Consider the following 12,249-nt stretch of genomic DNA (forward strand, 5'->3'; position numbering starts at 1 on the left):
CTTCCAAAATGTCCATTGCAGCTCTCAAGAAGAGTCCCACCAAGCATTCCCTTCACATCACATATTCCAATCCACTCTCCCTCCATCTCTCAGAGTCTGGGCCAGCAGGTGGAGGGGGATTCCAGACTCTAGAGCCAGCAACTCTCTCAGGGAAGGAAGAAGGGGAACAGGGTGAGAAACAACTGTTTAGTGGGAAAACTGAGGACACTGGGGAAAAATAATTAGGCAAGATTCATAAGGGGCTGGCTAAATTAAGATCCATCTCTTTCAAGTAGCATCTGTTCTTTCTCCGCATTCCGTAAAGTGGCTCTGTATAAAGAATGGACGCATTGGGTTCTCAGGACAGCAAAAGAGCCCAGAAGGGGATGGCAGGTGTGCTATCGTCTGCGTGACAGAAGCAGCCCATTGGAGTATTAGAGGATGCATTGTGAGGGAAAATAACCAGGAACTGCTCCCCGGGCACTGATCAAGGAAAAATTGAGATGTGTGCCCACTAATGGCCAGCAATCTCTCCTCAGCTCACGGGCAGAAAGATGGATTTGGACAACTGACCTAATCATTGGCTAAACTTTTTCAGATCATTGGGTACCAAAAGGTTTTGAAGCTTTTCTCAGGAACCAAAACAAAAAAAACCAAACAAAACAAAACAAAAGAAAGAAAAGAAAAAAGCTTTCCCTTAGAGAAAATATGGCATAAGAAACTCTCCAGCTTTTTCAATCAAATAAAGTTCCCAGTTGGAATAAACCTCTCTCAGCGTGTCTTGCGCTATGGTAGGGCACTGTGCTGGATTTACTAATAGGGCATAAATGAACGTGATAAAGTTCCAACAGAAAATTCGTTCTTAATAGTGTACAAAATAGAGTTGTCACTGACATTCCTCCCGTCAGATGTATAGATGGCAGTTTCAGTAGGTAATCACTGCTGTGCCCCTAAACTCAGATTTAGCAAATGAAAGGACGGGGGCCCGGTTAAATTTGGATTTTAGATAAACAATAAATATCCTTAGGGTATAAGTATATGTCCTGTGCAATATTTGGGACACACTGATCCTAAAAAATATATTCATTGTTTATGTGAAATTCTAATTATTTTTCCTACAACCCTGGTAAAATGCCTTCCTTAGCCATTCCAGAGCCTATCTGGAAATAATCACCAAGTCTTTAGCTGGCTAAGCCTCAGGGAGTTAACAAGTTATCAGTAAGAAATTTAGATTAATTCCTGATAATGTTTATTTGATAGCGATCTAAAACACTGCATTTTAAGAATCTTCTTGGAGAATGCTTACATTTCCTTTAGCTGCAGAGTGTGGTGGTGCTAGCATTTGGTTCATGGACAGCCTCAGCTGCTACTTAGTGAGGCCCTCTCCAACTCATTGAGAGCCTGTTTCAAAATTAAGAATAAAAAATAGGACTGGGAGTGTATCTAGAAGGTAGGATGCCCCTGTGTTCCATCCCCAGTACGGCGCACACACACACACACACACACACACACACACACACACACACATCCTCCTTTAGTAACTAGTAAGTGAATTGCTTCAAATATGTGCCTATCTTTGGGGTTCAGGGATACCAAATAACCTCTTACCTTTGTTCATTAAATCTAGACTTAAGAACTTCCCACGTGTGGAAAGACAGACACCATCTGGTCAGGTATCAGTGAGCGTTACCTCCCTTTGCAGGGTTTCTTGGAGAGAAGGACAGAGCCAGGCATGATTCTGAGCTTCGAGGAGGTGGGAGGAGGAGAACCCTCTATCCTAACTGACACCTCTAGTGTCTTCTAGGTCTGGGTAGCTCCTAGGAATCTCCAAAGAGCCTTTCTTCTCGGCTGTTGCTGAGAGAGGAACAGTCAGCCAAGAAAAAAAGAAAAAAAGTCTACCTCATAAAACAACCAACCATTTGCAGCAATCTTATTTGCAAAGATTTCCTGCTGTGACTAAATGGTGTGGCTGCTTGGTTTGTTATTTAAAAGAGTGACCCTAGTGAGTGCGACCAGAGCTCTGGAGGAGGAAGAGTCTGATTTCAGACCAGCATAAGCCTGAGTTGGTCCAGGGTGTCTAATTGAATTCCAGGGGTATCTCGGTGATGCAAGGCCTGGTGATAACACCTCAGGCTGGGGGGGGGGGTACCTCTTGATAATCCCCTTTAGCCAACCCAAAGCCTATCTGGTCCCTGAAAAATAAAACTATTAAAAGGTCCCCGAGAGCCTAGGGATTGGATTCAAGAACCATAAGATGCTGCAACAGGGAGAAAGGAAAGAAAAAGACAAAGAGAACAGGAAGGAGGCTAGGATGCAGGTAAATGACCAGAGACACATCCACACGAAGGTGTCCAGCAGGCAGGTGGACACAGAAACCAAGGGAAGTCCGGGAGCCCGGGTAGGAGAGAACATTCTAGAGGAAACATTTTTGTGGGGAAGTGAGGAGGGAGCTGAAGACACCACTCAGGTAGCACCCAGGGAATCAAAAAGCTGGACTTTCTTTCCCACACTGATGCCTAAGTCCCCGGTGTGCTGTACGGTCCTTGTTCCTGTTGGGACGGCTATACTTGAGAAAAGGGGTTGCGCCTATCTGGTCCCAGGAGAGAAGTTAGAGAGTTGGGAGGGTTGCCTTCCTGATGGAGCATGGGACAGCCTGGGGACCTCAGAGAGATGGTACAAAGGTTAAAGCCAACCTTGGCCTCAGAGACAGGTGTTAGAGGTCAAGCTTCAGAGATCATATTAAAGTCTAATGTAAAATAGGCCAAGTAAGAAAAGAATACTATCTATAGGTCGCTGTTCACTTGCAGAAAGTTTTAAGGTAAAAAGCAGGAAAGAGATCAGGCAAGTAGTAAAAGGGAATTAGGGGGACCAGGGAGGGAGAGAGGAGAGGAGGAACAGAGAAGAATGAGGACCAGGTAATATTATGTGCATACATGAATGCGATACTATGAATCTCACGCTCATGTATAATTACAAAGCACCAAAAAAAAAAAAATTCTGTTTTTAAGGCAGTCATTCCTAAACCACGTTTATGCATTTCAGGGTAAAGCTTCCTTGATTTGCATTGCTCGACAGACAATTCAGTCTCCATATTCCTTCATGGTTAGCTTTTGTTTTAATTAGCAAACATTTGGGGAAATAATCTGAGTCGGATTTCAATTTAGCACTTAGGACGGTGGAAGAGGGCACGGCTCCACCGAACCGAATGGGCAGTAAGTTTTTTAAGGAGTCTATTATTTCACAAAGAAGAGCAGACCCAGAAAACTCCCTTCTGAGTCTGCAGAGGAAGTGTGTGTGTGTTTGGGGGGGTGGACTGAGTGTCATTTTCTTCTCTCCACGCATGCTGACCTGGGACCTAGGAAAGACTTCCTTGTGGATGCCTGGGGAGCGAGGGGCACCAGGCAGGTAGAGGACCAGCCTCAGGTGTCCACTGGGGGGAAGGCACACCCTTGGGAGTGTGTTCAAGACAGAGAGGAAAAACCTAAAAGTGTAAGAGGGAACAGAGTCTCTTCAAAAAAAAAAAAAATAAAGTAAGTTCAGTTTTGCAGGAAGGTCATGTTCCAAGGAGAGAAGGGCATGTGGCGATTTTGGAAAGACAGGAGAGGTGCAGGCTGTGGAAGACTGTAGAAACCGTATCAAGGAGACTGGCTGGTGGTACAGGAGCAATGAGAAGCCACTGGAAGGCATCAGGCAGGCGAGCGATGAGATCACATTTTCATTTTAGGTCCCACTGGCTGCAGTGGAGATTGAAAGAGAGCAATACTGGGTACCCGGAGATATTTGAGAAGCCCCCCAGCAATGCAGGTAAGAAGAGAAGGACTGGGAGAAGAAAAGAGGCAAAAGCATTCCAGGCAGAGGTGCTGGGAGCGGAAAATCCATCATCCCGTAGAAACTGGTATGAGTGGCTACGAGGTATCACATCACAGAATCAAGGGCATCTTGGAAGCTTGATTTTAGGCCACTTGCTAATAGGATACATCATTTACAAGCAGGTCAGATTTGGCTGAGAAAAGATGGAATCGTTACATGGGAAGGGATGGGCAGTTTCACGTTGGATACGGTGAGTGAGTTCTAAGGACCTTGGCATCTGAACTTATCTGGTATGAGTTAAATATACAAATCCAGGGCTCCAGAGAGAGGGTCTATCCAGAGATGTCACCTTGGGCACTATGCAGGCATTAACTGCATCCTTGGCAACGAATGAAAAGGAGAGGAACCAGAAGAGAACCCCAAGAAGTAGCAATATTTAAGAGATATGAAAATAATGAGGAATACACCAAGAATCCTTGATGGATCCTCCAGGGAGGTAGATGGGAGCCAAGAGAGTCTCCTAACAAGGTATAATGTCCAGTGACAGAAGAGAAGCAGAAGGCTCAGGAGTGTTAAGGTTTGATCACAGCCACAGCCACATGAACACTGCTTGTCTTTCCAGCCCTAGCTCAAGAACTCGGTCTAGAGGGTCTAGCTCCATTCCTCTCCAGTAGTTAAACAAGTCTAAGCAGAGACCCACTCAAACCCCCGCCAAATGCATTTGAACTTGCCCATTTTGAGCGTTTGCCCATACTTTCCTAATGTTTTATTTCTTCAGCTGGACAATGGGTACCTGAGCATGCACCATGTTTTTTTGTGTACTTTTCTGCTTATCTGAAATAGTTCAAAGTCAATTGAAAATAGAAGTATTAAAGAGTAAAAGAAAGCCAGGTATCGAGCAGCAGGTATAGTTATATTCCCTTTTACGTAGTTTTATAGCCATGTATATTTACAGGAAGATGTCTAGAAGGATATTCAATAATTGTTTCAAAAATGATTACTTCTGGTTAGTTGGACATATGGTCATTTTTACATTTCTTGCTTTCCATTTGTCTAAAATTTTACATTGTACATACACAGCAATTTTATACAAGTCATAAAACTGCAGAAATATAGCAGGGGTCATCTACCCCATGCAGCCAATGAATACCTCCAAAGAGATGCACCATAGTCAAGGCTGGATCAGAGGAGGTGAAGTCGGGGGAGCAGTCCTCGACCCATCGCTTGGTCTTGCTAAACAGACTAGACTAAGAGCAACCAGAAACACAGCAGCAACATCTACAGCAGCATTCCTACTCAATAAGAGAGCAGAAAAGCAAAGGAGACAGAAACAAAGCCTGTTTCTTTAAGGGAAGAACATTCTTCATACTAACAGATTCAATACCTATCCGCCATTAGCTCCCGAAGTGGCAGCATCCCCAAGGTAAGTGGGCTGGTGCCCCACCAAAACCCACTGCATCCTTCCTAGTGATCAAGGGCCCAGGGACCAGGGAGGCCTGGGTTCGACTCCAAACACTCTTGCAGTGTGCCTGCGGACAATTCACACCCCCAAGCTTCATCCTCTTACACTGCAAAATGCAAATGGTTTTAAAAACTGGACTGATGGGGTTGTGGTGAGGATCAAATGAGGTCAGACGTGCCAAACACTTAGGGTAACATGTAGCACACAGTAAGTACCCAGTAAGTGGGCGCTGTTTTATTGGAACAAGCATATAGTAATGCAAGGTTTTTACCTGAAATGCTCCCTCCATCTTTACCTACGATCTCTAAACCTCTCACCCCTGTGCCCGCAGCTCTCCTCTGGTCTTCACCACCCATGCGTGCGCCCTCCATCCACACTCACCGGTTCAGCATATTAGACTGGTAGATCCTCTTCTCATGGGTGTTGTAACAGCTGCTCTTGGGCTCGGGGATGAAGCTGTGTTCGGACAGCATATCGGAAGCAGCGGTGCTGATGATGGCAATCCCGTCTCTCACTCTGGCGGGGAGGCCATAGTCCCATTCATCATATGATACAGAGATGAGCCCGGTGGGAAACTCTGAGGGCACCGTGTCTGTATCTCCTGCTACCAGACTGGGCACAATCCATGTGTAGCCGTAGCCGGTCAGTCCCACGGAGTTAGCCACTTCGAAGATGTAAGTGGCTTCTTCCTTCGTACAATAGAGGAGGATGATGGGACTCTGAAGCTTCTTTAGCTGGTTCTGGATCTTTGAATCTCCATCATCCAGGGACATGTCCAGTAAGAGGACTTCCTCCAGCTCCCAGCCCACGAAGCTATTCTCGATGGTGCTGCGGATCTTGTTTACAAAGTCCTGGTAGCCAGGGAAGTAGGTGGTGACGATAGAAAAGATGTACCAGTCGTATTCTTCCATGATGTTGAGCATTACGGAAGCTTGCTGTTCAATTGAGGGGCCAAACTGGAAGAACATGGAGGACTCGTCCTAGAGCAGTAAGCGCGCAAGAAAGAGAGAAAGACGAGTCAAGACAAAGATAGCAATGGGGGTGTTGAGCCAACTAGATGCAAAGGTTTGTGTTCATTATTTATTTTGTTATACAATACCTCTAAACTTTTTAAAGTTTCAATAACACATTTTTTAAGAACCATTTGAATCACAGACATTAATAATAACTTTCTTCCTAAGGGCATTTCTTAGAATTTAGAAACAATAGACAGAGGTTTATACTTTCCTTGTCTGAAAGCCTTGAGGCTAGAGCCTAAGACAGCTCCTCAAAATCAAATATGCTAGTATTTCTCTAGCAAAACATGTGAAGAGTCACACTGAGTGGAATCAAGTAAGTGGCCTCATGCCAGGTCAGGTTAGACACACATGCTCATTCAGAAAGACAAACGCAGAAAGACTGACACAGGCCACACTTTTCATCTCCAAGGATTTGGGAATTTCTCAGTTATAAATATGTATCAGTCAGCAATAGCAAAAATAATCTAAACCATCACCCTGCGCCCAGACCTATCTCTAGAGGTGGCAGAAGCTTTCTGGTCCAGGAGGCTGATGTTATTCAGTTATGGATACCAGGGAGAGGCACATGTAAGCACATAACTGTTAAATCAATAGCACTCTCTATTCGTATACTTTGCTCCCTAACTTTTTCTCTCATGATAAGATATGCGAGCTAGAATAAGGCTCAAACAGCATGATGACTGGTAGCCACATTCACATACAACTACAGAAGAAATAGAAGGACACAGAGAAGATTACTCTTTCCTGCATCCATATAATGACACACCTCTGTGTCTCACATACACCCCTCTGGCAATGCTGAGCACCATGCTTTCTTCTTTCTTTCAAGGGACAAGCCATTTTAATGGTCTCCATCTTCACCAGCATTTCACCTGCTGCTCTGAGATGCCCAGCCCTGTATTTTATCTCCACCCTATATAGCTCTGAGAAATCAAACCCACAAACTGAATGTCTTCCCAGCCTCATCCTGCTCAGTCCAATTCTCCCTGCCTTCCTCCTGGGCCACGGTATCTTTTTTCTTGGTCTGTGTCCCCATCTTCTATGTGGCTCATCTCCATTTTATAACAAGCCAAGCTAAGACACTGAATCTCTCTCTAAAGGGAAATTCCCTTTTATACCTCAACTAGGACTTCAAAGTACAGTTCCCAGAGACCAGGAAACCGGGTCTTTAAACAAAATTATATAGTGATTTCTTCCTACAGGAACACATTGTTGTACAGCTGAGAAATTGTCAAGTATTTCTTGGGCACCCACTATCAAAAAATACATAGGTTGGGAAAGACCCAGCTGGTGTATGCAAAGACCCTGGCTGGCCAATAGTAGCTGCCGACCTCTCAGCTATGCTTGCTCCTTGTGGCTTCTTTTACTTCCCACGGGTTGTCCAAAAAGAGAAAGTAGATGCCTTGTCATTTGGGGGTGATTCTTCCTGCCTAAGGGTAAAATGGCACCTATCCTCACTCCTTCCTTTGGATTGCAAAACAGAGTTGCAAAGGAATGCAAACAGATCGGGAATTCAGGAAAACAGAGATGGTGGGCCACCAAGAATGAGTGGTGAAGGGAAAGGGAATTAGTTCAGAACAGAGCAATGATGTCATGTGTGCCCGTTCCAACCCCTGGCCAGTATCTGCTTGTGGGCTTCTACAACACAAGAACAATTTTTCAGACCCAGCGGAGCCAACTTATGGTTATAGGATACAGTGATGCCATGGACTGAATAAATGTGTCCCCTCGCTCTCTGTCTAAATCCATACATTGAAATCCTAGCCCCTAAGCAAAGGTAGTGGGAGATAAGGTTCTCTGGGCGGTGACTGGGTCATGAGTGCGGCCCCCTCGTGATAAATGGGATTCGTGACTTCATCAACAAAAGACCCAGAGAGCTTCATTGACTCCACTTGGCCTTGTGTGGGCAGACAGAAGGTGCCATCTGTGACACAGACAGACAGACAGACAGCCCTCACGTACCACATCTGCTGGCCCCTGATCTAAAAAGTAAATTTCTGTTGTTTATAAAAGTCTTTGGGGGTTTGTCATAGCCACCTGAAAGAACTAAGACAAACGGAATCTAAGACAACCAGTCTTAATAGTTCCCGATTTGCAGGGACCCACAGAGAACCACAAAACACACAGGACATCCAGGAATGGAGCAGTCGTCAGAAAAGCCACGTAGAATAGCTACTGCTTTCCTGAAATAACCTGTATGCATGTGTGTGAGCACGTGTGTATGGTATACATGCTTGCTCATGTGCAGTACTGGGAATTGAATCCAGGGGCATTTTTACCTCTGAATTACACTCTCAGCCATATATATATATATATATTTTTTTTTTTTTAAAACAGGGTCTCACTAAGTTTCAGAGGGCCTCTCAAGTAGCCGAGGCTGGCCGTGAACCCAGCGTCCCAAGTACTGGGTTTACAAGCTTCTTATACTTCCAGCTAAAAGGAATTTGGGGATTCTCAAGTGGGACCTGTTATCCCATGCGTTTCCATCAGTACTGTGGTTGTGTCGACATAAAAATGTTTTTGATATACCTTAATATACCTTAAGATGTACCTAAGGATGTGCTTTGGGATGTACCTAAGGTTGTACCTTGAGAGAAAAGAGATCCTACCTATAGACCGAGTAAGCCTGCCTAATCTGTGTGGACAGTTCTGATCACAGTGGGGTTCAAATGCATGTGAAATTTCCTGTACAGTGACTCTGTGAGCCAGATAATGAGCCTGTACCACATATCAAACCTGCCAACACCTTGATCAAATACATAGCAAGAGTTAGCTTTGTGCCTCTAATCCCAGTACCTGGGAGGATGAGACATGAGCAACATGGTTTTGAGGCCAGCCTCAGCAACTTAGCAAGATCCTGGGCAACCGAGTAAGACCATGTTTCAAACTAAAAAATTAAAAGTGCTGGGGGTAGAGCTCAGAGGCAAGATTACCCTGGGTTCAATCTCTAGTGTCTGCAACAAAACAAAACAAAACAAAAACAAAAGCAAAAACAAAAACACATAAAAGAACTTGGAGAGGAAAACCATAGGGGTCTATAGTACACCTCATACTAATGAGACTGAATTTAAAGAAAAATAATCTATTCAACACTAACCTGACTTTCTCTTCTTCTGATATTCTCTTAATGCTCTCCACAGTTATAAATGAACTTCTAAAGATACCACCAGCTACTGTGTATGCAAGCCAATATGATGAGAATAAGAAAAGAGAAGATCCGCAAGGCTCCATCATCCCCCATGTTGACCTGACCTAATTCTATAGTCTCACTTGCCATCATCCCAATCTGGATCCCTCTGCCCCATCAGTACCCAGCTCAGCCATTTTATCTTGCCAAACCTTCATTAAATCAGATGCCTTCTATGACCATTTTAACTGACACCAGAAAGAGGAGTTTACTTGAAAACAGAGAGAAATTAAGAGACAGAGTTAAAGCCTGGGCAAATGTTTCCCAGTAGAATGAGGACTCCAGGATTATGAATTTAGTTGACATGTCAGTCTGGTATGCAGTGGTTAGGAATGGAACAGCTCTTTCCCAGCAAAGCTTTGGGTTAACTATCAGTTGCAGATGGTGACAGGTTTTGCAAATCATGGCCGCGGCCACAAATCAAAGAGCAATCTTCATGTGTGCACGGAGTGGAAAGGATTGGTGGCCACGCATCCATCTTTGCAGGCGCCCAGCGTGCGCCGTGATCACCTACAAGTGATCAAGGATGAAGGGCAGAGATATAATTCTGTTTGCAGCTCACTCCGTTTCCCTGCTTACATTTTTATCTCCTACTGTCATTATAAAATGTTGACATGCAGGGGTCCTTGGAGTAGCTGCCTCCTCCTAGCCAAGAGTCCCAGTCAAATTTATGGCATAAATGTACTTCTTCAACATGCCTGGGGAGCATCTTTAAAACCTTCCCAAATAAAAGGCCACCTTAATTGAGGTGAGAAATTAGCTCAGGGAAAGTAGAATTGTACTTTAGACCCCATCAGTCTATAACCGTTATGCCATACTTCCATAACTTTTATGCCCATGGTGTTTATTTGTTAATAAGAAGAAACAAAAAGAAGCGCTTTTTCATCCTATTATCTCCCTCAGAAAATAATTGCCTAAAGAATTAGCAGTACATGAAATTTCTTTTCTGCATCATCTGGATCCCCTACCGATCAACTTCTGAGACAAAGGATTAAGTACCACAGCTAATGATAACGCCCCTGGCAACACGCTTCATCTTAGCACTCCCTTTGGGGATGCCAGGGCTCAAGAGAGCCATTGGCCCAAGGTCGTACCCCCTTCCTGGGGTAAACAACACTGACTCTCAAGGAGTATAAAGATCTGGTCCTTTTGCCCTAACTCTGGACATCTCTGAGGAGTCCACCTCTCATCAAAATACCCCATTCCCAGGACTGCTCTAAGTTTCCATTAGAACTGTATCCCCTTGTACGTCTCCTTCTGCCCAGTTCAGCCCAATCTGCCCTTCCCTTCGAGATGCTTATGTCAAGAACACTCCCTAATAAACCTCCTGCTTCCCGGCAAATTGGATTCTACTCATCTCTCCTTTCCAGCATGGAAAGAAGTGGCTTGAAAGAGAACGTAATATGTGTTCTCACATACTGAGATGATTTAGCCAGTAGAAAGGTAAGTCTTTGTCCATTAGCTCCAGAGGAGAGAACTGGGACCAAGGAGTGGGAACTTCAAAGGGTGTTATTTGGCTCGATACAGGAATTGCATTTGCAATAATTATAGGTTTTTTAAAATTTTATTCTTTTTTTTTAATTTAAGACTGTGTTTCACTGTGTTGCCCAGAATGATCTCAAACTCCTGGGCTTAAGCGATCCTCCCACCTCAGGCTCCTGAGTGCTGCGACTACGGGCGGGTGCCACCACACTAGGTTCACAATTACAGCTTTGCAAAAGGGAACAGGCCTCAGAAGGTAGTGGGACCTTTGTTGCTCTGGGCATTCAAACGGGAGCTGGATTATTATGTGACAAAGGGTTTCTCTCCTTAGCACTTTGGAAAACATCATGCTTACCTTTAAGAGCTCACCCCAAGGTTAGCTTTATGATGTGTGTTGTTTTTTCTAACACCCCCTGGTCAGGTTAGTTCTATCTATCTGCCTGCAATATTACAGCATTTTGTATATACCCCTAGTATAACACTTAATAACACAGTTAACATACCTGTGTGACTCCTCCCACTAAAAATGTGTATTTCTTTTTTTTTTTTTTTTTTTTTTTTTTGCAGGTCTGGGTATGGAACCCAGGGGCCTTTGACCTCAGAGATACACCTCCTGCCCTATTTTTATTTTTTTATTCTTTATTTTGAAACCGGGTCTCACTGAGTTGCAGAGGGCCTCACTAAGTAGCTGAGGCTGTCCGCGAACCGCGATCCTCCAGGTGTCAGCCTCCCGAATGCTGGGATTACAACCGTGCGCCACCACGCCCGGCTAAAATGTGTATTTCTTAAGAATAAGAACTATGCCTTATTCACCTCTGGATCCTTAAGTGCCATATAAAAAAATTTAATGTTTGGTGAATTAATATTACAAAGAAGGTTGTTTTATCGGGTGGGAAATTAACTAAAATGATATTGATTATCTCATCCAGTTTCAAATTTTTATGCTGATGGTGCCTCATGGAAATAAGATATGCCTAAAAGTTATACATAAACTGCACTTTTAAAAACTGAGAGGAAGCCGGGCGTGGTGGTGCCCACTTGTAATCCCAGCATTTGGGAGGCTGAGACAGGAGGATCACAATTCACAGACAGCCTCAGCTACTTAGTGAGGCCCTTTGCAACTCAGTGAGACCCTGTTTCAAAATAAAGAATAAAAAATAGGGCTGAGGGTGTAGCTTGGTGATAGAATGCCCTGGGTTCCAGCCCCAGTACTGAAAAAAAAAAAAAAAAAAAAAGAGGGGCCTCTTGATGTAGCCAGACAGGGTGGCAGACGATGCTACGGGCATGTGGCACTCTCTTTTGCAGCAAAA

The 12,249-nt window shown here is 44.2% G+C and overlaps 1 protein-coding gene across 1 annotated transcript in view; it reads right to left on the reverse strand.

The window, feature by feature from the left end:
* Positions 1-12,249, reverse strand: part of GRIN2B (glutamate ionotropic receptor NMDA type subunit 2B) — a gene marked incomplete at both ends in the record, with an annotated part of 310,803 nt that overhangs the window by 183,613 nt on the left and 114,941 nt on the right. Inside the window, one exon of the mRNA XM_080705698.1 lies at positions 5,633-6,231. Within this exon, the coding sequence (XP_080561824.1) occupies positions 5,633-6,231 (599 nt within the window). The remainder of the gene's footprint in view (positions 1-5,632; positions 6,232-12,249) is intronic.

The sequence above is a fragment of the Muscardinus avellanarius genome (assembly GCF_963383645.1).
Source record: "Muscardinus avellanarius genome assembly, chromosome: 11".
Taxonomy (NCBI): domain Eukaryota; kingdom Metazoa; phylum Chordata; class Mammalia; order Rodentia; family Gliridae; genus Muscardinus; species Muscardinus avellanarius.